Consider the following 25,997-nt stretch of genomic DNA (forward strand, 5'->3'; position numbering starts at 1 on the left):
AATTAGGAGTGATCCTACTGTTGAGAGATGATGGAGAGGTCAGCAACACCGCCATTTGCATTTAGAGGTGTTCATTAATTAAAGTGTTACTGATTACAATAATGCTGCATGCTCCTTTGGGAGTCTCTGAAGGGGCTTGATATTGTAATCACTCCTCTTTTACCTCCTCTCTGTCTTTAAACACAACTCTGATCTCAAGTTGGTGCAGGGAGAATATGCAGTTTATATTCCACGAAATCTCAACACACCACTTCACACACATGCAAAACACCCTGTAGTGCATGGCATAACATCCCCATCTTCTTTTTGCACAGCTTTTTGTGTGTAATTGCCATAGTGTAGCTGAGTGTTTGTGTGTCATTGTTTTATCATAGTATGATGCTAATTAGATTTGCTGTCCCCTGGGTACAGTCACCATGTCATTGCTGTTTTCTTTCTCATTCTTCTCTGTAGATTGTTTGGTCACACTGTGAGCAATTGGCAGATCTTATTTTGATTCAGGTGTCGTGCAGGTGTCATGCTAACAGCTGTCGGTGACGGTTGCTCTCGGGTTCAGTCTGGTCCATTCATTAGATTGTGTGAAAACTGAGTCATAACAGAGAATCACAGAGATTGTCTCGTGGACTATAGCTGTCAAAGCAGAAATTGGTTTTCCTACAGAGTAAATGAACAATGCAGTTTTGTGGAGGTCAGTGGAAGTACACTTTGTGCTTTGAGTCTCAGATATCAGGAGCTAAATGTAACCAGTTGGTTTTATTTATTCGTTTTATTTGCTGGTTGAAAGTAGAAATAGGAGACAGTCATTTGATTTGTATTGTAAGTCATCAGTTCACTTTGTGAATTGCATGACATGCAAACTGTGTGAAGAAACACTTTGTGAGCATATGTTGTATTTTACATTTTAATATTGTATTATTCTGATGATCTGGTGAGCTTCTACTTGTTTGGCAAAAAATAACACCTAAATAAAAGCAACCTGTTAACTAGTTGCAGTGAACACCAGAGGTCTGATGTATGGAGGCAGCAAAGAGAAATTTTCAATAGAGCAGCTTCAAAATTAAAAACTATTCCGCAGTTCTCTTTCATAGCATTTGTTTGTGGCTCACTAAGAGAATGTGTCTTACGTGGTGTTATCAGATAACATTACACCATAGTATTTAGACATCTACACATACGTCGTTCCCAGTTGTGCAGTCGCACACTACTTCATGAACTGCAGCAATGCTCTTAGGAAGCAGCAATATTTTCCAAAGCAAAAGTAGCAGTCTATGCTAGTGGGAAAAACAGCAATATCTCTTCTCGCCCTTTTCACCTAGTTGCTGCACAAACCGTTTAGCAAATTCACTGCTAGCTTCCATAGCCCACCAGCTAACCATGGCTACAGCTAACAAGCACAGTGCAGTTGGGAAAGCCAGAAGCTTTGTCCCTGCAGCAATATAATATCTAGCTGGGTTTTTCTTGAATTTGCATTTTTCTGTTTAATTAGCAAAATAGGTGTAAGAATATTTCCATTCTTTACATTTTGTTGATTTATTTTGTTTGTTTTTTAGACTAATAAATGGATGTAGTGAACTCTCCACTCAGACCCATCTCCTAGCTAATGCTATGGGAGGGCGCCACACACACCTGCATCAGTATCAACAATCACTAGTTATGGGGCTGACAGTGGCCAGTTGGAAATTTTAGCATATTGCCCAGCCCTAGGGTACGGTGTGTCTGGGCCTACCCCATACTCATGCTACCCTGTCTTCCTCCAACAAGTGCACCCACTGAGCTGCTTTCCCCAGTAAGCTACTTGGCTGCTGGCTAGCCAGCCAGGCTAGCCTCTTGGGGGAAGACCCAATGATGTGTGAAGCAGCTGCACCACAAGGAGCGGTGAACCTAGATGAGTTGAATCAACACCAGCTCCTGTCTCCCGACCGAGGAGCTTCACTGCTACTCATGCCATCCTAAAAGAGATGGGGACGACGATGGGGAAGAGTTGGCTGACTCTCAGCCCCTGTTGTCTGACGAGGAAGAGGAATAATCTATCTTCCTTGCTACCATTCATAAGGCTGTAAGCCCCCCACTGCCTATGGAGGTAAACAACCTTCGCCGCTGTCTCCCCCTGGATGTTGGCATGCAGGATGTGCAACCACCCAGCTCACCAGGCTCAGCATCTCATGATCTGTCATCCAAGCAGATGGTGTAAAATCTGGTTTTGATGGCAAGATACAAGATGGGGCAAGTGCTGCTTGGCTTTTCAGAGCTCCTACACAAGATAGCAGTGATGGGATGGAGTCCCGGAGCATCTGCCAGATGCCACCCATAGAGCTGTTGGTAGTGACCCACCTTCACCCGAAGACCTCCCTGCCTTCTTCAGTTTCTTTTCTCTGCTCAAACACAGAACGCTTCCAGTCTAGCCTCACTTATAAGTGCTACAAGGCAGCGGCTCTGAGAGTAAGAGCCCTCAAGGCCTCTACCCTGATGGCTTACCAGCTTGATCTGGAAGAAGACATGACAGAAAGACGATTCCTGAAGGGTGCTTGCTGTAAATTGCCTACATCTAGACCAGCGGATCCATTGTGGGATCTTCCCATTGTACTGCTCCCCTTTTGATCCCTTGGAACAAGTGGAGTTGAAAATGTCCTTGAACAAACCCTTATTGCTTTGGCCTCAGCTAAGCACATCCTTGCCCTTTCCCTGCATCAGGCATTTATTAAGTTTTCCCTGGGGAATAATAAGTTCAGTATGACTAACTGAGCCTTTTCCCAAAGGTTATAGGTTCTTGCTCCCCAATAGAACTGGACACTTCTTAATTCCTGTTTTTCTTGTAGGCATACTGTGTGTCGAGTTAGTGCACTGCAGATTTATATGGACAGGACCGAATTTGTCCAAGCAGCGGTTTTCCCAGTGGGTAGTTGCCCTGTCTTATACTAACAAGGTACTCCAGCCTCCCACTGGCCAAGGTGTACATTCCACCAGGGGTCTAGCAACCTTTTGGGCTCTTTTTAAGGGCATTTCTGTTCAAGAGGTGTGTGTAGCTGAATGCTGTGCCTCACCCAACACATTTGCTAGATGTTATGTTATTTGAGCCGCTGATGAAGTCAAACAGGAGGCTTTCCCTTAGTGAGACACTCACTCATGCTAATCAGAGAACCACGGTTACATCCATAACCTTAAGTTATTAGCCCAAGCTTCAACACCACAGGGAATTAAAAGAGAGGCTGACCGCTGACTGGTGCATTTGAACTTTATCATTAGCATGAGGAGGTGAAGCTTTTTCTGCTCACTTTGAACAGTAAATGTATGAAAAAACAAGCAGTATCTCTGGCTCTCTCTACTTCAAAGTGTATCAGCTGGTCTACCGGGGCTTTCTAGGCTTTATGCCAATGAAATTGAATCTTTGGATATGAAGACAGGCCTGGGATGAATAAGACAGAGAGGATTTCTAGGATTTCTTTCTTATCACACATCAGAGTGCAAAGGAGTGGAGATGGAATCAGGAAGGTGTAGAGATATATAAGGTAATTGGTGTAGCTGATGGGAACTTGGGGGGGTCAGGATAAAGACTGCAGGATCTAGGGTTGATGTTGAGGACTCAATTAGGAGCAGTGAGTGTTGACGTAGTTATACTCTCACGTGAAAGGACTTCTATATTTTTCTTTGTAATGATTTTTCCCTCCAGCGTTAATAGCTGTCTGTCTATTCCATGCCCCTCTCTTCCAGGCTAATGAGACATTACTCACTTTCTCTTTCTTTTCCTCTCTTTAAGATTGCATTGAACCTCACTGAGAAGATCTCATTATTTCCTTAAATGAAAATTATAGCAAATCATTTCTACATCCCTTGTAATTGTCCTCATACATATATATTCTCCGTGAATCATACTGAGTCAACTGAGTTTTCATTCTCTCCTCATTTTCTTCTTTTTTTTTTTACAACTTGGGCTGAGCAGCAATATCTGAAACCTCAAACTGTGACCAGTTTTTGGTCCAACCAATTATGAGGAATAACTCCAGATTTCTAGATTCAAACCAAGATCCACATAAATTGGCAGAATTCATAATCCAAAAACATAAACTGGACCGCAGTCTGATCGAGATAACACTTCATTAACGAGGCTGGAAGAGAGATCTTGCCTGAGAGTTTCGGTGTATCTCATTTCCCCTGCTCTTGCTTATCGTGCCGTTTACTCACTGACAATGTGTGTTCTTTCCAAGCGAGAATATCCAGGGTTCAGTTGGATCTACTTCAAGGTGAATCCGATAATCACGTTTTCTTTCATAGCCAAAAACAGTTTGATATGGATTTTGTGAAGTGTGTATGACTGTGTGATTTGTTTTGTGCTCTTGTTTTCTTCTTGTTTACCCTCCTTTATTAATCAGTTGGCATGGCTTGCTGTCTCTTAACACTGTCTGGTTTTCTAGGGAAACCTGCCCCCGGACTACCGCATCAGCCTCATCGACATTGGACTGGTCATTGAATACCTCATGGGCGGGGCGTATCGGTGCAACTACACCAGGAAGAGATTCAGAACTCTGTACCACAACCTCTTTGGACCCAAGAGGGTGAGTGAATGATTTTCACCTGCATTAGCATCCCGCCATTTACTTTAACACCAATCTGGGAATTTTTAATGTCATTAATCAAACGACCAATATCTATGAAAATGAGCTTCATTATCAAATTGTTCCTGATAAGGGCAAAATGAATAATATGGGCATATCATGTTTGAGAACAAAATGTTAATCAGACATTGTGTACTCGGGGGCAAACTTCACCTGCTGATGCAAGGAGTAAATTAGCATGTACATGTAAATTTTGTTAGTTGTGACAAGACTGAATGAGCAGGAAATACATGAGAGTGTTGGAGCAAGGATGACAGAAATGAGTTAACTACATGTATGTTGTTTTTTTATACTGCAAGTGGATTCTGGTTTTTGCTTAGAAGAGTAAGTTTTTATAAATATCAGGAAAATGCTGAAATGGCAGGATAAATGTAAATCATCTGTCTACAGTTTTGGTTATCTAATGTGTAAGTCCCGGCCAGCAGGTTTGACATACAAACATACAACTGCTAGCTAATGTAGCAAGAGGATGAAATCTGAATCTACATCTCTCAGCCTGACAGCCGAAATGACCATCCATCACTAAATCTCCACAAATCATGATGTCCCACAAAGTGCTCTTCATCAGCACAGGTCAAACACAGTGTGAGAGTCATCCTCCTGTTATTCTTCATTTCCACATCAAGCAGAGAGACAGCGCAGCTCAGGCTAGTATTAACTTGATGCGACAAATCATCCATCTATAGCAGCGGCTCTTCATCATGTGCCATTATAACCCCAGCAATATACACACTTCATTCCAGCCTCTACACAAACTCATCTCACTGATTAGCACACCTTCAATCAAAGCAGAGGAACTGATTATTGAAATCATGTGCTATAGTGATTGGTGGTTATGTGCTTTACGCCACACATACTGCACATTATATGGTATATGTCCATGTTCTGTTGTTCTGATGCATAATTCTCTCATTCTGCATCAATACCTCACACACCGCCACAGGTGTGATGAAAATTGAAGTACACAGGGCTGTGTCTGAAACGCCGTATTTCTGCTTGATTGTGCACCTTTATACTTGTGTGTTTGTGTGTGCCTGTTTATCTTTATTGTATGTCTGCTATGGCAGAAACAAAACAGCTGGAAAGATACAGATAAAGCAAAAGCAAGGAAACAGGGCAGAGACTAAGCAAAGAGGCGAGAGAGAGAGTGAGTGTCAGTCAGTTCCAATTTAACTGTGATTTTCATGATGAAATAAACGTGCGATCACATTTTCACGTGCACGCACGCTCACAAACACATGTTAACTCAGAACAAAGCCTTGAAATAGATGCAGAAATCAAAAATCCCCACAGGAGACCTGGGCTATTTTTACCAGCTCAGATGATGGCTCATGAATGCATAATTCATACATGCCCTGCTTTAATACAGATGCACAGTACTGTACCAAATGCACAAATACTCTCTGCTTTAATACATGCAAACACGCAACCACAAGAGATTGTTGCTGTACGTGTAGTATACTGTCAGTCACACCAGCACAAAATGTTATCCCTTATTATTGTTGCCATTTTAAAGAAAAGGAATAAACTGAAAGTGAGTGAGTTAGCATTTTAAAGAATATTTCTGGTCTCATGTGAGTGAGCGAGTCTGTCTGTCTGTCAGTCTGTGCTGTGTTGTGCTTATAGAGTACATTACTCTATAAAATACATCAGACAAGGTCTTGTTCTATACGTTTATGTTTTTGTTGCTTTTCTAGCCCAAAGCCCTGAAACTGCTGGGGATGGAGGTGAGTGTTGATCTCATCGAGGTTGTTATTCAGTCATTCCTTCACTGTTCCTCTCTCTCGTCTAAAACACTTCTCCCTCATATCGTGTTGAGTGTATAGTCAGTCTACAGAATGTTTTCAGCAAAATAGTCATTAAGTGAGTGCTGTGTGCCTCTCTGTCTTTGAAAGGAAGACCTTGAGGCATATTTTATTAATTTTGCTGGCAATCCAATCTGTATACACGCTTGAGCCAGTGGAAGGCTCGGTGTCAAATACAATTAGAAATAAATTTCACATTACTTTGTACAAAGTTATTTGCAATTTACACATTTATGAAATAAAAAAAACAGAACTGTATAACTGTTTAATGGCTCCAGACAGTATGAATGCATATAACTCCTATAACACATGTCAGAGCAGCCCAGTTACCTTTAACAGAGTCAGTAATGACTGACCTAGCAGGATTACATAATACATGGTTTGTGTACTCACATGTATCCATGGTGAACACACCATGAAGTAGCCACATCATAAAGCTTTTATCACAGCATGTGTATGCAGTTTTCTCAGAGGTATTTACATTGAGCGTGCATGGCTGTCCATTCCTTTGTGTGTCTGCCTGTCTGAAATCCATCTCCTTGTCAGTGTTTGTTCGCTCTTTGTTTGTGTCTGTTAAAGTCTTTACCTTAATGTCTTGCTCTCTTTTTGTAATCCAGTTTCATTCGATCTGTATGGCAACCTGGCCATGAAACAGAATATATTAAATTTGCTGCTGTTAACCTTGGACCCTTCTGATTATTCAAGATATAAATTTAATGCACTGCAGTTATTACTAAATATCCCTAAAATTACAAACTGCTGAGTATTACTGAGTGATTTACTGCTGTGCTATTATTATAATTTTCTTTGTCCAGATAATCTGCCTCAAAAAGAGCAGCAATTCTACACCCGCTGAGGGCCATTTCTCAGATCTCTGTAATTGATCACCTGTCACTAGTCCTCAGTTGTTAAAATGTGAAATTATTGGAGATCAATGCCACCCTGCTGACATGCCATTTAGACATTAACTGGCATTGTCAGTCCCTGCAGAGACACAGAGATGACCTGGATACGCTGATAACTTCACCTCTAGTGGAGTAGTGTCTGCACTCAATAGTAAAGGAGAAGAACAAAAAGAAAGACCGAAGTCAAATCCTATGAGCAGATCTTATTGAAAAGTACATGAGATCAAGCCTGCTATGTGTATTTTGTGTGTAGTACTTTGTCCTTCCACCTGTTTCCTCCAAAGTCTGATTTTGCCTCTGCATTCCACTAACCTTCATCACGTGGAGGGTGAGCAATTTTAGAAAATGCATTATGAAAATATTCACTGGGTGATATGACCCCTTTAGACATGTGCCTAAACATAGGGCCCGTCCTTTAGAGATAAAGTTACGATTCAGATTCTTGGGTTTTGCTTGTAATTTCCATTGAGAACCCAAGCATTGACTGAAGACTATCTTCATAAATACTTCAGCATCAACCTAAAACACTCCTCTTGTACTTTGTGGCAATAAATATAAGATAAACAAGTGTAATATAAGATATACAAGTCACCCCAAAATGCATCTCCCTACAAAGCCGTCTCTCTCTTTCCACCTCACTCACTTGCTCTGAATCCCAACCAGGATGACATGCCCATCCGCAGAGGCCGCCAGAAGACTACACGTAAACGAGAGGAGGAGGTGGACATCGATTTGGACGACCCCGAAATCAACCACTTCCCTTTCCCCTTCCACGAGCTTATGGTGTGGGCCGTGCTTATGAAACGTCAGAAGATGGCGCTGTTCTTCTGGCAGCATGGCGAAGAGGCCATGGCCAAGGCCTTGGTGGCGTGCAAGCTTTGTAAGGCCATGGCGCACGAAGCCTCAGAGAACGACATGGTGGATGACATCTCCCAGGAATTAAACCACAACTCCAGGTGGGTGACACGACACACGCACATATAGCGTATACATATATATATTTCCGTTGTAAACATGGTGTTTTAAAAAACTGTAATTCTGTCATCATGAGCAAGACTTCATCGTTCCACCGCATGGAAATGTTTCTGCACTAAATGATTAATGCAAAGCTGAGTGGCGAGTCTAGACGGGAGCATCTACCTCCACACTCCAGCACATATGGGCAGATACACACACAAACACACTAACATGCCTTCTTCCCTGCAAACTGACCTGGTTCAGACTACTCCAGGCTCCCATGGGATGTAAGTGACATAGATGCAGAAATCTAATAACATGCATCATCGTTAGTTAAGGATATGCATTCGAGATGGAGGTAATCACCTAGAGATGAAATTGCTGGCGATGGAAATGACTTTTAATTAGGGGAAAAGTTTTCATATACTACAAATGAAGCACAGCTATGTCGGCCCCAAGTCCCAGCACACACTTAGGTACACGTTCAAAGGACAGCCTTAGAGCTGGCATATTTTGGGTTTACTTTCCGCAGAGAATTTGTTTGGCTTCTTTAGAAGAGCTCATTTATGTACATACATTTTTATATCTTCATGTAATCTTTATGTAATTTGTGATTGCAGTGTTTGGGAAGTTTATGTGTGTATATATAATGTGTGGAAGTACATGCAGTAATGCCTACATTCTATAGGGAGCTCTTCTTCTGCAAGCAAGCTGTGCAAACACTAGCTTTTATATTTCATGATACGTTTCCATGATCAAAGTCATCTGAAAAGCCCCTTATAGAAACAGAAACATATTCATCTGTCCATACAACACTGCTGAACTCTGTCATGTGCTGTGCATCTATGAGCCCTTGTTTTATACATCCTTCAAACCCCAGCAGCGTTGGTGCCTTGTTATCCACATTAAACTACCCAGAACAGATTGCTTTCCAGTGTAGTGTGCAATATTGTGCCGTAATTTGTGAGCGTATGTGTGGAGAGGAAAGGCCTTTCAGAGGCTTAAATTAGGGTGAAACTTGATCTCCCAGTATTGATTTATGTATGTATTGTCGAGAAGGAGGCATATTATAATGTTGGCGCAAGAGGTGGTGCTTTATGTTTGCTTGCAGTTTTGAATATTTGACAGTGCAAGGTTGTGTTTATGTACTGTGTGCGTGTGTGTGTGTGTGTGTGTGTGTGTGTGTGTGTGTTGGCCATATTGTATTCCCATATTCAAATATTGTTTTCATATTTTGGCCTCTAAGACATATTTCACTATTAGCTCCACTGTTCCGTAATCATAACTTTGAAATCTGCACACAGTATTTCTTGTTCAGCATGCCGTGTACGTACATCTTAAACACTTTCACCTTGGAAAAGATACAGACATAATTACCAGTGAGAATTTGGGCCCTATTTGCTGAATATGTTTGTGCATCTACTAAAGAAATTAGATATGCTTGTCATGTAAGGCCTTGGCCATGTCTGTGTGCTGTGTAGGTTGGCAAAAGGTTGTATCTCTCTTGTGTCGTGTGTGTGTGTGTGTGTGTGTGTGTGTGTGTTGAAGTGTCTTCATGTAAATTTAATCTTCTCCAGAACTTGGCCAGATGGTTAGTGATTCTTTGACCAGTTTAATTACATTCTTAAATCTTTGGACAAAGTGTATTACCGTCTCTGTTCATGACTCTGTGTGCCTGTATATGTCCTGCATATAAATTCCCAGAGAATTTGGCCAGCTGGCAGTGGAACTCCTAGACCAGTCCTATAAACAGGACGAGCAGATGGCCATGAAGCTGCTGACGTACGAGCTAAAGAACTGGAGCAACGCCACCTGTCTGCAGCTGGCGGTAGCAGCCAAGCACAGAGATTTCATCGCTCACACCTGCAGTCAGATGCTGCTGACCGACATGTGGATGGGACGCCTGCGTATGCGCAAGAACTCAGGCCTGAAGGTAACAGAAGTGGGACAGATGTTTGGGATAACCTGTGGGTAGAGAAGTGTTCTTACATCACATAAAGTGTGACCTCAGGCTTTGGTGATGGAGGGGCACAGTTGTATTGGAATGCTTGTATCCCTTCAGACTGCTTGAGAAAAGTTGGGTGGTGAAAGTAATAAGAAACCCCTTCATCTCCCTGCGAACTACAGTAAAGTTGGCCCAAATCACTTCTGTGGATCTGCTGAGTGGTGCTGCAAAGTGGAGAGCGGTTGTACATGACAACTGCCAAATGTGATGTGGGGAAATGCAGGGATGTGAAGCAGAGAGAATTGCAGATTACCTTTCCTTGGAAATTGTCTGAAAATTGCATTGGACATAATATACCTGAAAGAGAAGGGCAGAAATCTCCCACTATTATCTTATTATGTTATTAGTCCATCCATCATTACATGTACAGCACTTGTGTTTATGTTGACAGGTAAGTAATGAGAAATTGCAATGCATGAAATGCAGGTAATTTAGAATCAATGTTGCCGTTGCATAGTTTGTAAAATCCTTGCTTATGATCATCACGATTCTCAGAATATCCACAAAATTAAACAATAAATTAAGATTACCCATCTATTGCACAGTGTATGCCTATTTATCTTTGCTAAATACAGCTGGAAGCACACTGGTCTGGCTAGTTATGACTGTGGTTTGGCTGTGATGACTCATTCCCAATAATGTGGAGAGCACTGGACTGTGAAAAGTAGACAGGTCAATACTGACAGCTTAAACACTTTATCTTGTAGTTTGTGGGAGCTCAACACTCAACAGGTCTATTGACAATTATATCATATGAAACAGATTTTTTTTCACTGGATTCTAGGTTTAATTTATGCACTTTGGTTAATAATAGAAAGTTGTCAAGTATCTGATTGAGGGGTGTTTATCTGCAGGACAGAGGTTTACTGGACAGTTAAACATTAGGAGTGCGACAAGTGTCTGGGCGAGGTGGCCGTCCTGATCCAACTTCATTAGCATAAGCCTACAAAGCTTTCTCTCAAGCCAGAGGGGACAGAAGAACTGACCTTAATTACTTAAAAACCTTGAAATTGCGTCCCACATATTTTATGTCAAGGCTTATGTGGTGAACATCCTTTTGAGTTTAGGGGAGAGGTTTCATTTTAGACCAGCGGTTGAGTTTTGAGACATTTTTGCTCATGTGGGTTTTCCAGACGTCTGGAGGTAGGGCGATAGGAGGCAGCTGCTCAGATCAGAGAGGTTAGAGTTATTTATAATGAAGAGTTGCCCTGGGAGTTGCTGAAGGGACGGCTGGGTTCACACTCATTCATACACAGAGTGAGAGAGGACGGCTAGCAAGTGCTTTAAGTATGGCTTGGCCTTTGCAGGAGTGAGCGAGAGAGTGCGCCACTAAAGCAAGCTCATCGGAGCAGAAAGACAGAAAGGGAACCACAAGTGGAACAAACAAGATTCGATGCCCCCAGGAATTCATGATATACAGCAAATAACATTGTCAAAATGATACGTGTGCACATTTTCGAGTTTTGCTATAGTTGTGAGGGCCGCCAGCTTCAGCACGCCAACATTCTCATACGAGAAAAAGGTTTCTGGAGGCTACAAGTGGACTTGCAAAGATGAGTCCATTAATTTCTCCGCACATCGATAAGTGATGAACTATTGGCATCTTTGCTTCTGACCTATTGATGTGACTGATGACAAGAGAAGCTGAGGCATCACTTTCTGTGCTGTGGATTTTAATTGTGTTTCTCACTGGTTACTACTCCCTTTTTGTCACCTTGAAGCTATCCTTTTCATCATTTTGTCAAGTCATCTGACTTCACCGACAGCTTTATGACATCAGAGCATGAATTGTCTAAATTTTAACACCAGAAACTGATCAGAAATTTTGAGTCAGTATTCAATCCATTGAAAACAGCTAAATTTCACTCTTAAATTAAATACAGCTGCTTCCAGAGATAAGAAGACTTCATTACGCTGCTCTCCATCTTCTCTTTCCTTTATTCGTCACCTTCTCGCCGTAGTGAGAGCCTCGTTCCTCCTTTTCTTGTTTGACTGCTATGTATCTGAAGTGTTTACAGCATGCCTGCCTCCTTTATCTGCTGCGAGTGTTTGTCCCTCTCATCCATCGTGGCGGTGCAGTACCCTTGCTGCCTGTCTGGACTAATGCTTTTGTAATTGACTTCCACAATGAGCACCCCCGCCTTGGCTGTCATAAATACCGAAGCTTTGTCATTCAGCCGTGCACAGGCATGATGGGGAGGTGCTCATGTGGGTACATTTATAATATATGAGCTTCACATGTGTGTGTCACAGACTGGTTATGGGGGTTTGTTTGTTCCAGACTTTCTTTGTCCTAATTTCCGCCCATGAAACTGTACAACGTAATCAAATCTGTCACTTCCACCTCCACTTCCTGTCTTCCTCATCACCCAGGTAATCTTAGGGCTGCTTCTGCCACCGTCCATCCTGAGCCTGGAGTTCAAGAACAAGGATGAGATGTCCTACATGCCCCAGGATCAGGAGGCCTACCTGCAGGAGAAGGAGGAGGAGGAGCCCGAGAAACCAGTCAAGGAGAAGGAGGAGGAAGACATGGAGTTCACAGTAAGATCTTACTGTGAGACGCAGTACAACTCCGTGGTGAGAGAACCCACCTCAGCCCCGCATCTCAGAATCTATACACATATTCAAACTTTAAACAACATGCACATGCTTTGTTCAGATTATAAAACTGATCATTGAACACATAGCCCAGATTCTGTGTCCTTTGTAAATATCTCTTGTGGACCAGTTTTATACGATGTTGTTTCTGTCCACAATGATGCGCACACACATTCAACACACATACCTGTTTCTCTATTCTGGCCAACTGGACCCTTCCAGCCAAATCGGCCTTTCCTGTTTCTCGTTGTCTTAGCAAAGACATGGTCTTGGAGTTGTAGCGTCTCAGTCTGTCGCCGCTTGTGGGTTCCCTCGTGTTTGTTTCTCCTTCCATCTATCTTCTTCTCTGTTTCTCTCTGCTTTTGCTTTGGTTCCTCTTGTTCTCTGCCCAGCTCTACCTCTCTCTCTCTCTCCCTCTTTGCTTCTTTAGTTTCTTTATTTCTTTTGCTTTCAGCTCTCTCTCTCGCTCTCCAGCTCTTTCTCTCTTTCTCCCTTTCTCCAAGCTCAGTTCTGATTGAGGTACAGTACTGTATGCTAGCCGATTGCTGCCCCTCACTCTCTCCCATCATGATGATGGCTTGCTGCAGCATACCACTCAGCATGTCAGCTGCTGAGCATGGGAGGCCCAGGCTTTTGCATTATATAACCATGTCCGCCTGCTGCTGCAGAGCTTAAATCATGCAGAGTCTGAGCACCTTCTCCCAGCTCACAGTGGAAGAGTTGGTCCATCTGCATAGACATGGATGTACAGCAGGATTAGGACTCGTTCCATTTCAATCCAATCAATTCTGGAGATGATACCGAGATCCAGTTTGTGTGTTGAAATCAAGATTGAAATTGGAACGACAATTTTAATTCACAAACTGAATCTGAGGTTGTTCCGTTAAGTGATTGAACTGAAATTGAACTCCTTTCAGCACCACTGTACATACTCTCCATCTGCATTGAGCACAGCCAGCAAGCCAGTGCAAAGATTCACAAAACGGACCATTTTACAAATGCAGTCCTTGAGGCACAGAGGCGTTAAAGAGTCCTTCAGTCAAAGGATGCATTTGCAGTGAGTCCTTTTTTATTACCCTGGCTTCTGGCTGTATAAATGCACCCTCAGATACTTATGAATCACACAAAGATTCATACAGATACACACAGACTGCTACACCACAGAGGGAGATTGTATTGTCCTCAGATGCTTTAGATAAACCACACTGTGATGAATGTTATAGCCTGTGTCCACTTGCTGATCAGATAATGTGCATGTTCGGTACAGTAAAGGCATGGTGTGATTTACACACTGGCATCTGAATCTGTTCACCTTGAAGGCCCGTCTGTGTGTGCCTTGGACAAAACTTTGGCTGTATATGTCTCACATATTGGAAAAAAATTAAATTCCTGATGGTGATTTCTTCTCTGATTTCTTTTTTTTCTCCTAGTGATGGTTTTATCACTATCGTGCCTTTTCGGTGGCCTGGGAACTTAAACCAGCTACTCAACCTGTTTTTCAAATTTTTGGACAGATCAAACATTTTATCTTTGCCCAGGTCTGCTATGCTGCCCTACAAAGACAGAATGCAGCAACTACAGAAGCAGTGAAGCTGAGAAAAACTGTTTTTATAGTTGTCAGACTGGATTCAAACTGAAAATTAGAAAGGTTGTAATGGTCTAATTGTACGTCTTTCATGACTTTAACATTCACACAGTACCTAAAAAATGCAAGTACTGCACTCTGCCTCTGGATAACCTTCACTGCTCAGAGAAACTGCTTGACCGATCAACAGAATGTCTTCTCTCTTATCCATTTTAAGTAGTTCAAGAAAATGAACTTTAGTTTGATTATTATTTAGCTTATAGGAAAGTTTCCCTGTGTTTCTATCTGTTAGCTGTTTTTCTTTCTTCTCCAGCATGAATTGATTTAGCTGATTGCCTTAATTGAAGGAGCAATGTGCAAGATGTGGCCAGAATTTTTTTTTTTTTAGATTAAAGAATGGGCTAAAATTATCATCAGAAAGCTAGCTGCGTCGTCCTGTCTCATATTAAATGCCACTCAGTACCGCAAGAGGCAATAGTCCAATAGCGTAACCGTCTGTAGTTTCAGCTGGCAAATGTGTACAAGCAGCGACTTTGCTGTGTTTCACAAGCTTTTTTAAACAGAAAAATACAACCGTAGATCTTAATTCAAGTTTCTCTCTTTCACACACTTCATTCAGTTTCAGATGAAACAAAATAAAGCTCATCAACACTGCTTTCCATGCTGATGATAATCAACCCTCCTCTCGCTGCTTTCCCAGCTCTGGTCGTAGCTGCTGTAAATCACCTTGGCACAGTTTTCCCTGTCGTCAAACTGGCCTCCATCCATCTTGGAGGCTGTGTTCTGTCCCGATTTGGCCGTGTTTACTGGGAAGCAGCTGAACCCAGTTCCTTTGCTCGCGGTGTAAACCCCAACACTCCCCCGGTGCTCCAAGCTCTCAAGCTATGCTGACTCAGTCAACATAGGGCCACTAGCTGCGCAGGTAACTGAGCTAACTAGCTAACAGCAGCTGTAGTAGCTATAGCCAAAGATAACTACAGCAAAGTGCATAATGAGCAGCAATTAGCAGTTACTATGGTGATATACTGCCCCCTCTTTTTTTGGAACAACCTTCGACAGGTGGCCAATTCTTACACATTGAACCTTTAATTATAACAATTAAGTAACTGAAGAACTAGAATGTCTGTTCATCAAAATGGATATTTTTCATTCACAGATAACAGCTATGGGATCAGTAACTAAACCAAGCTTTACTTCTATCTAAGGCTACAAGCTAGCTATCATTTGATAAAACCCTCTTGCTTTAGCTGTGTTTCTATAGCAGAGAGTACAGTTAGTGTGGTTGCAAGTCCTACTGCACATAGATAAGTAGCTAGAGAGCACTAACTAGAAAGCCAAAGTGCAGATATTGTGCTGTCTAGGTCTACTTTGTATTTAGTTACAAAAACACAACATAAATAATTAATTTCAACAGCATGATATTGATGTTATATGATGATTAGAGTTTTGCCTTTGTAGGGCAGTATACTTCTTGACATACAATTAAATGAACTCCCTCAGAGGTCTGGTGTTGCTTTGACATTAAGACCATGACCCATAAAAGCAGTGGGCTCCAAACCCTCTCTCATGGATAAGGAAATGTGTCACATACCCAAATAAGATATCAATGTCTTATCTTTTTCCTTTTCTGTTTCTGTCTTCTTTCTCTCATGATCTTGTCTCTCTTCTGCCTCTTAATCGTTGTCTGAGACACAATCCATGAGTGTGTGTGTCTGCGTCATACTGTGTTACCAGCCTTCACCCAACACTCCACCTCAAACACACATCTCACATTTTGGAATGATGACATTGCCTGTGCTTGCTTCTTTGATTATGGTATTAAAGACTGTGCAGTAGCCATAATGTAACCCTCTCCCCCTTCTCATTTTTTCTCCTTTTTTCTTTGTTATTCAACTCTACCCATCCCACCTCCTCCCCTCCACGTCTTCATCTCCATCCACTCTCTGCATCTCCCCCTCTCCTCCTCCTCCTCCTCTGTCCTTCCAATCCGTCACACTTCCCTCTTCCCACTCTCTCCATCCTTTTATCCCTCACACCTTTCGCTTCCTCCCTCGCTCCATGTGGGGTTTGCATCCCCCCAGGCAATGCTGGGTAAGGTAACCACAGAGACATCCAGAAAGAAGGATGTTGAGGAGGTTCAGAACCGCCACCGCCTCATCCCCATGGGACGCAAGATATACGAGTTCTACAACGCTCCAATTGTCAAGTTCTGGTTCCATACGGTCAGTGTCAGCTCCAGCAATACCACCTACATACTCAGCTTCCTGCTGGCACCGTCAGTGCTTACTGTATTTCTGCAACAGCATCAATTCCTGACTCCCTGCTGTTAGCTTCTACTGCCACGCTGCCTCTGTTGTCATTAACCTGCTGTTTCCACCCTGTCATTACCCAGCTTTACTGGGGTGGGAAGGTTTAGTGTGAAAGAGATGGGGAGCGTGATGGAAGCAACATGGTGAGAAAAGTACAGCGGAGTGAGGGAGAGTAAGGGATCGAAGATCAAACGAGGACGCTTTGTGTTAACAGTGTAAACATGCGGAAACCTCTCAGTTGTGGCGTAGTGAAACTGGATGAAATATTACAATAACTTAATATTATTTGATTAAAGATAAGTTTCAGTGTGTCTGCATATGCGGGAACGTGCATGTTTTACGTATGCGTCTTTACATCTGTCTACACAGCATCTATATTCTGTAAGTCCAGATGCCTTTGGAGACTATGTATAGCTTGTGTTTTGTACAGTATGTGCTCTGTGAGTGTGTGTGTCATGTTTGATATAAGCTGATCTTTTGTTTTCCATACCCCGTCTTGGGCTCCTTCAATTTGCTTGCCCAGTGAAAACATCTTTTTTCACCACCGGTGGGGATTTCACTGTTTGTGTATGCTGTGAAAATATTTTGGCTGTGTTTTGTTTCATCCCCCTTCCCTTCTCTGGCTATTTACACTCTTTTCCTCCCTCACGTCTCCTTTCTGCCCTTCGGGTTAATAAAAATATTTTACTTTGAATTTTGTTATTGCTCTCGTAGAACCGATCCCGGGTTTTCTCAGGGTCAGAATATGCTCTTCTTGGTCCTCTTGACCAGATTTGTATTCAAACCTCTCATCTGCTGTGGAGCGCTGCCCCATTTATTCTAATATTAGTCAAACTTATGACACAGAGCGACTGTGCATGTGGGAATGAATGGCGGTCCTGCTCACACATTATTAAAACCACTCTGCCTGCTTACTTCACTGGAATGCTTGATTTAAGCACGGGCTGGAAGAGAACCCATCCCCAGTGTATCTGTGGTTACTTTAATCTATAATTTAGATATGTTAAAGCTTTTTATTATTGTTCCTAATTTAAAGGTAGAAACAGTTCAGGATTTTGCATAGCTGTCCAAATCACTGCTGAATGTATTCATGCAGTTTAAATGGTCTGATGATATTGGATCACCACTCGCTGAATCACAAATGTCAACTATCTAATTAAAATCCTGTGATGTTAGGACCTGCGAATGAGGAAAACACAGAAAAATTGATTTTGAATACATTTGTGTCATGTCCTCCAGTCTTAATCTTTAGATGGTTAAACTCGCTTTGTAATCAAATATTTTATCTAGTCTTGAAAGAAAGAAGTGCAGGAAAAATGAAAGTAGACAGCTGACATGTATTCAAATAGACACAGCCACAGGAGATGCATAATGGATATTTTCAGGCCAAGTGTGGAGGTACAGCAATCAAGTGTCTTGACATCAAATTTCTATTATCAGATCTGAAAAGCTGAGCTGAAAAGGGAGTTGTAATGAGGGTCGATCATTCACTAAAAAAATGTTTAATTTGAGCACAAAAACCCTTTTCGCAGTAGTCCTTCGAGCCACTTTGAACATAGAGATTTGAAATGTATTGATGTTTGCTAATGTGTCCTTGCTGATTTCCCTCCGCTGTTGTGTTTTTGCGTAGATGGCATACGTGGGCTATCTGATGTTGTTCAACTACATTGTCCTGGTCAAGATGGACCTGTGGCCCTCTCCTCAAGAGTGGATCGTCATCGCTTACATCTTCACCAACGGCATTGAGAAAATGAGAGAGGTACCGCCCATCCTAGCATTGGCTACATGCAATTGTGCATCATGCATGCACAACTATATTGAACACACAGTAATCAATTCCACTACCCAGTGAACTGAACACACAGAGCTCGTCACATTAATGTGGCCTCCAGTTTAATTCAGTGATTCATCTTAATTCAGCTAAACATTATGTACATATCACCAAACGGCTCATAATAAATAAGGAAAACTGTGATCACTGAAGGGGAAGCAAAGGGAAGAGTCTAAGAGAAAGAGAAAGGAGAGACAGGTTGGTGGAAATAAAGTAAAAAGGCAGAGATGGGAAAACAAAGACAGAAAAAGAGTAAATAGAAAAGGTCTGTTCAGCTTCACTCTGTGGCTGTGTTCGTACTGTAAGTGTATGAAATGCATTAATCATTATGTCACATCGTTCTCAGCTGCACAACAAAGCCTCCTCAGACATCTGCTGGATGCCCTGATTGGTGAACTCACACTGCCCTCTCATGGTGGTCGTGATATAATGCATTTCTTTTTTTCCTCACCTCTAATGCGATCACCCTTCAATCTGTCTTTTTATCAGCTCATCTTTCTATCATTCCTCCTCTATCGTTTGCGCTCCCTCACCTTCCTCCCCGAGTTCCTCTCTCAACTAATTTGCCTCCAACGCTCTTCCAGATCCTGATGTCGGAGCCGGGGAAGTTGTTACAGAAGGTGAAGGTGTGGCTCCAGGAGTACTGGAACATCACAGACCTCATGGCCATCCTCATATTCTCCGTCGGGATGGTTCTGCGTCTCCAAGAGCCGCCGCTCATGAGCTACGGACGGGTCATCTATTGCGTCAACATCATCTATTGGTACATTCGGCTGCTGGATATCTTTGGGGTCAACAAGTACCTGGGTCCTTATGTGATGATGATTGGCAAAATGGTGAGAAGTGGCAGGGGTGTGTGTGTGTGTGCGTGCGCATGTCTTTCTTTTCTATCTGCACTATCTCTCTCTATTATGTATTCTTCATTTATGTCTGACTTTTTCTAGCCTCTGACTTTACTCAGCATGACCCGGACTGATTATAAGGGTTCACCTGTGATTATGAAGGTTTCATTAGTATGTGGCGTGCAGGCTCAGTCCTAATAGAGCTTTAGTGCCTCTAAACCTCATTGTTTGATCTCAAAGAGTTCACAAGATCGGAGCCTCTGATAAATACATGAAGGCAAAGGGGATCAAAAGCCCAAATCTGCATCTGATGTTCGGCTGTCTTTGACATGGGCTGCGGACCACAGGACACAAACTCTCTTTGACATGAAAATCAGCCATTAGCTAGAGAGTGAAAAAAAAACTTTAAATGTGTTTGAGCTTTGTAAAATGACAATGAGTGGCAGCCTCACACAGAGTTAAGCGGAATATAAATCAGCCCAGAAGAAGTGCCTCCTCCACTTCAGCTCTGTAACGTCCTCCATCAGTGCGGGGTTAACCTAAATTTAGCACATTTTAAATATTGAGTTAAGGCTTCATTCCAGAACTAATTACATTAAAGTTTGATTGACCAACCAAGACTCTGAGAATGATAGTACAGACCATCATTCATCAAACGTGTTAAACTGCTTCTCCAGCTCTCTTGTTTTGCCTCATTACTGCTTTCTTCACTTTATCCATTCCTTCTTCATTTTATCACCGTTCCCTTCTACAAACATATTTACCAACTGCTCCCCATATTCTTCTTAAACCACTCACCCCTTCCCTTCTCTCCTCCTCTACCCCCGCCCCTCTGCCAGATGATCGACATGATGTATTTTGTGATCATCATGTTGGTGGTGCTGATGAGTTTTGGGGTGGCGCGTCAGGCCATCCTCAACCCTAATGAAGACCCGTCCTGGATGCTAGCTAGGAACATCTTCTTCATGCCTTACTGGATGATCTACGGAGAGGTGTTTGCCGACCAGATTGACCGTAAGTTCAGGAAAACAGCGTCAGAGCTTTTCAATAAGCATATTTTTTGTTAATTCATGGGCTAATAGTTCCTGCAAGAGGAAGAGAGATGCAAGTAGTGTGACCGAATACGCACCTGTCTCAGTGCAGAATTACATTTAATTTTCATTTCCTCCACAGGTTAACATATTACTGCAAGATGTCTTTTTATACCACATACATATTCAACACTGTACAGTGGAGACTTTTTTATCACCAGATAAAGGAACCTACATTTTACTGTCAGTTTGTCTTAATCGTTTCTGTCTCTACATTGTTTTCTACCATGTAGACAAAGTGACATTAGACTCAATAAATCAAACGTAGACTGTGAGCAGAAAATGTCTTGAGAGTGAGAGTGCATTCGTGTGCTGTTCTGTCGTCTTTTTGTATGGCAGTGTATATGATGGTGTGTACAGAGTGTGAGGAGTGGCCCAAAGAGAAGAGATCTGAAATAATGTTTTCATTCTTTGTTTCAGATATGCATAGTAGGAAGTTACAGCAAAGGCTGAATGAAAAACTCTGGCTGGTCGAAAATTACTTTCGAACTCACGGAAGCTGGCGTAGTAATGGTCCATTCCACATTTCCCAGTGCAGTCAAAATCCCAGTAAATCAATAGATATAGACCTCAATTTAACCACATCTACCTATCCCACCTCTCCTTCATCATCCTCACATTACCACCATGTCATGCCCACTCCTACCACTAGAGGCCACTTGAAACAAAAGTGTGCATGCGGCTCCACACGCTCTAAGGTTAAAGTTGCCCTCGTGTGTTTGGCATCTTGGGTCAGCTACTGTATCTAAACAACATTTTCTTTAAACAGCTTGTTTAAGAGAATTTAAAGTGTGTGACAGCCTGTTTCAGTGAGGCTGCCTTTAGTCTGCAAATCTTCAATTGGCTAACTAGTAGCTTGACCTAAGGGTGCATCTTGCAAGCAACTTTACCCTTACTAATTTTGGCACTGGCTGGCAAATGGCTCTGTTACATGGCAGTAGCACTTTTCAAATGTGTTCTGATATTATGATCCTTGTTTCTGGTCAGTTGTCACATCAAGAGGAAAAAAATCAAAGTTTAAAAGTTTGATATTCCCTTGATGTTTCTTCCACCCGTTTTGTTCCTTGACTTTTAAATTATTTTCATTTGAGGAAGTGACCCTGCCATGTTAACACCGTCTGTCACGTAAACCATGTCACCCTCCCCGTAACGCCGGCTCAGCTTCTCACCGGTGCAATTGCTACTTTGCCAAAATCTTTCTACCGATATAGTCAACATTTAACATAAGTAAGCATTGATATTTACATATGAATACCACACCATACAGCAACAAAACACAAGCATACACACATCCACACCAGAATGTATTAATCAGCCACCTTTCATCATCTGTAAGCTGTTTTTTCACGTGGTTCAGTTGTCAGAGTTTTTAATCCAAATTTTTTCACGGTAAAAATAATAAAAAAAAATACAGAAAAATTACTTCAGTTCTCTGTCTTTGGGCTGCATTGTGTGAAACAATTGAACATCAAGCAATGATGAGCATGACTAGAATGAATCTCAAAGGCAAACAAACCAAGAACAAATGCTGAATGTTCCCCAGACAAGCCACAGCAACTGAACCATCACAGATGGAAAAAACATACTATGTATCCTAAATACATTTCAAATGATTCAAAGCAATCAACCATTGCTGACCGAAGCTATGGCACACACATGTGACAATATATTTCAAACATCGACTACATGTTTAAATATATTGGGAACACGAACTGTGATGAGACATGACGAATGCATTTTTTTGTGTGTTTTCAGATGCACATTTCTGAACATGAGCCCCAACCATTATAGTGTCCACTCTTTCCAGTCCCCTCTTTAAGAAGCATAAAGACAACTTATGCTTCTTGTTTGTTTGCAAAATATGTAGTTATGCACTTTGTTTGGTTTTTTTCAGGTCTGCTTGTCTCTTTGTTTGTTATTGTCTTGTATCTCAGCGTACTGCGTGTGCTTGAATGTTTTATGTTTTCTTTAATTTGTTTTAATTACTTTATTTAATTTACTCTGTTCTGTACCTTACATGTTTGTGTCATGTGTCTGCATGTCCTTCTAATTTGTTGTGCATCTACAAATTTCTGCTAAAACATTATTCATGATGGATTCTAGTCTCTATCTGCAGACTTAGCTAACCTTATATTAATGTGTAAATGTGTGTATTTGTTTTGTGGCGGTGTGCAGCCCCCTGTGGGCAGAACATCACCACAGAGGATGGGGTGGTGGTGGCCCTGCCTCCCTGTAAGACCGGTGCCTGGATTGTCCCAGCTATCATGGCCTGCTATCTGCTGGTGGCCAACATTCTGCTGGTCAACCTACTCATAGCTGTGTTCAAGTACGTAAACACTCTAATATTTGAGCTTTCTGCCTGAAACAAACTTTAAACGCTGCACTACAAAACACTTATTTTGGCAGCCTGATGATAGAAATTAGTTCTCTCTGTCCTCTAACACTCATAAAAAGTACCACTAAGGAATAAATGTTACTCATAGTGGTATTAATTAGTAATATTGTTGCTGACATAACTGTCTTTTAGACTTTTCTTGAGATTCATGTGTATGTGTATGCGTAAAAGAAAGGCTGCTTTTAAGCTCATTAGAAGCTGGTAGCAAATTAACCAAATGGGCTGATGCTTCTTCCACAGAGACATTATCATGTTAATGATCTGTTATTGTACCTTTGAATAATGTAGCAAGGACGATCATCCTCTTCTCCATGTTTGTCAGGGTAATTACCCAAAAGTGCACACTAGAAAAAAACAACTGTTAAACTGAAGGTTTAATCTCATTACAGCAACCGTTTATAGTCGGCTGCTGCATTTATTTCTATCTCCATAAACTTGGCTCTGCAGTGCCGCAGCATGCTGAGCGAAGGATCAGAAGTGGTCATGATCTTTGTTGTGCTGCCAATGACTTGATTCAGTTTGTTTTTCAGTGGATGTAAACTTGCTTGGTCTGTGTGGCATTTCTGTCTCTCGTTGTCCATCATCACAGTAATACATTCTTCGAGGTGAAGTCCATCTCCAACCAGGTTTGGAAGTTCCAGCGTTACCAGCTCATTATGACGTTCCATGAGCGCCCAGTTCTTCCTCCACCCCTCATCATCTTCAGTCACATAACTATGGTCCTCAAGCATCTGTGTTGTCGCTGGAGGAAGCACGACGACGACGAGAGGGACTACGGACTGAGTGAGTGGAGGATAAACATGAACAAGTCTGATAAACTCAGGGTGGATACGTCACATCGCTAAAAATGATTTTAAATATTCTGTTTTTAGTGCTATAACAGTAGCTGAATCTGAACTTTTGCTATTTCTATACTGTCAGTCAAACAGGTAAATGGGACACTGCAGCATTATCACTTCCTTTCATCCACAGAACTTTTCATCACAGAGGATGAGCTGAAGAAAGTCCACGACTTTGAGGAGCAATGCATAGAGGAGTACTTCAGAGAGAAAGATGACCGATTCCACTCCTCTAATGACGAGAGGATCAGAGTCACTTCTGAAAGGTTGGACATAGCTACACAGAAAATTTCCAGTCCAGTGCTCTGTGTGCCAGGTAGACACAAAGTGACAGAGCAGAAACAAAGTCCTCACAGGCTGTAGTGCACATTTAGTCATACGGTGCATATTTCAAGTCATTTTTTCTTCTTTTCTCTCTGACAACACATTCGGTGCATGAACACACAGCTGAGATGTCTTCAGGGACAACAATGACTGAACTGCTGCTCTTTATTTTTTACTGCCACGAAGAATTGGACTGCAGCAACGCATTTAGCTAACCTTTCTCCCCTCTCCAGTGCTTTTCATGCCTTCTCTTTCCTTTCTTTTCTGTCTTCTCTATCAGGGTGGAGAACATGGCGATGCGTCTGGAGGAAGTCAATGAAAGGGAACACTTCATGAAGGCCTCACTGCAGACTGTTGACATCCGTCTGGCCCAAATGGAGGAGCTGATTGGACGCATTGCCGTGGCACTGGAGCGTGTGACAGGTGTTGAGCGTGGAGAGGTCAACAAAGTACGTTCGCGAACTTCATCTGACTGCACAGACTCAGCATACATACTCCGTCAGGGTGAGTGCCCAGAGGCAGCATACATCCTCCGTCAAAGCAGCTTTAACAGCACAGAAGGGAACGCCTACCGCCTGCAGGAGGCACTGGAGGGAACGGCAGAGGGCTCCATGTCCCCTCCTTCTCCTACTGGCATGGCTACACGGACAAGAAGCCACTCATTTTATGTTGGAGGTGGTCGTGGTGGCGAACGCGCGAGTGGAGCTGAACGAGCTGAGAGCTTCTTCAAAGAACGCTCACTCAGTCTCCACCGAGCCAACAGCTCGCAATCAGTGTCCTCAGGTGCCGCCGCCAAGGAGTCTAAGCCCCTCCCCCTGGCGACGCTGTCGGTCTCCCAGCAGCACCGTCCATCGTCATGCATCGATATCTATGTCTCAACTTCTGAGGAGGTGGGACCCGCAGAGGTCTTTCTGGATCCTCTCCGCGTGGTCCCGCAGCTCCAGAGAGACTCCTCGCTGCAGTCAGATATCATGGAGACGGTGCTGCCGGGAGGCCGGGACTTCAGCAGCGTTGCCACCAGCGGTATGGGCGACAGGCACTCGGAGGGCGGTGCAGGCAGCAGCGGAACAGCTGGAGCCATGTTTGACGACAGTGCAGCTGCTGATTTGTCATTGTGCTCAGCCCACCTCTTACCAGACACCACTTTACCTCCTTGGGACATTGAACCATCCCCACCTCCCTCAGCAGGGCTGCTCGAGCGCTCCAAGAGCAGCCGCTACCTCTCTACAGCAGGCACAGCATTCCTGGATGAGCCTCCTCTGGTCAAGTCCCACAGCCTCATGTTCACACCACGAGGCTGCTACAGTGGACTGGGGGCCGGGGTCCAGGTAAAAGCTGCAGAGTACACCAGCATCACTGACTGCATCGATACACGCTGTGTCTCAGCTCCATACACTCCTGCAGAACGCTCACACTCCCCTGGTGGATCCACCTCATTCCCCTTTGATAAGCCGTCAGACATTGGTTCCTCTCACCCAGAGAGAGAGGCAGAGCTCAGTCACACAGAGTCTGATCCAGAGGATCCTGAGGACCTGATTCCGGCCCCTGATACCCCTCGTCTAGGGGGCATTAGCGGGCCCAGTGGGGCCCCTCTCTGCTCCCCCTTCTCCAGGCTGGAGCGAGCAAATAGCTGCTCCTCAGATGACTCCCATCCTTCCCTCACGCTGGCCCCTCCGCACCGGAAGAGCCTGTCGGTGAGTGAGAGGATGGAGAGGGGACCGGGTCTGGGGGCAGACAGGGGGCCTGGGCCGGGGGGCCGGGGTCTGGCAGGAACCAGAAACCCCTTCCTCAGGAGCAAGTCTGGAGCACGGCCGGACACAGCCAAGACTGACAACCTCTCCATGAGGAAGCTGGCCACGCCGTCAGCTTTCCGCAGCTTTGATAGACAAAACTACACGTGA

General features: G+C 43.0%; 1 protein-coding gene across 2 annotated transcripts in view; it reads left to right on the forward strand.

Annotated features, from left to right (window-relative positions):
* The window catches only part of trpm3 (transient receptor potential cation channel, subfamily M, member 3), a 130,948-nt gene extending 104,951 nt beyond the window's left edge, over nt 1-25,997 (forward strand). Inside the window, exons 13-26 of one of the 2 annotated variants that reach the window (XM_041937574.1) lie at nt 4,410-4,550; nt 6,308-6,337; nt 7,984-8,276; nt 9,982-10,210; nt 12,656-12,859; nt 16,547-16,687; nt 18,405-18,533; nt 19,190-19,441; nt 20,287-20,461; nt 20,959-21,087; nt 22,714-22,864; nt 23,523-23,716; nt 23,906-24,038; nt 24,377-25,997. In XM_041937574.1, coding sequence (XP_041793508.1) covers nt 4,410-4,550; nt 6,308-6,337; nt 7,984-8,276; nt 9,982-10,210; nt 12,656-12,859; nt 16,547-16,687; nt 18,405-18,533; nt 19,190-19,441; nt 20,287-20,461; nt 20,959-21,087; nt 22,714-22,864; nt 23,523-23,716; nt 23,906-24,038; nt 24,377-25,997 — 3,822 coding nt within the window. The remainder of the gene's footprint in view (nt 1-4,409; nt 4,551-6,307; nt 6,338-7,983; nt 8,277-9,981; nt 10,211-12,655; nt 12,860-16,546; nt 16,688-18,404; nt 18,534-19,189; nt 19,442-20,286; nt 20,462-20,958; nt 21,088-22,713; nt 22,865-23,522; nt 23,717-23,905; nt 24,039-24,376) is intronic. The other variant, XM_041937575.1, reaches the window with a different exon arrangement.

Source organism: Chelmon rostratus, chromosome 5 (genome assembly GCF_017976325.1).
Source record: "Chelmon rostratus isolate fCheRos1 chromosome 5, fCheRos1.pri, whole genome shotgun sequence".
NCBI classification, from domain to species: Eukaryota; Metazoa; Chordata; class Actinopteri; order Chaetodontiformes; family Chaetodontidae; genus Chelmon; species Chelmon rostratus.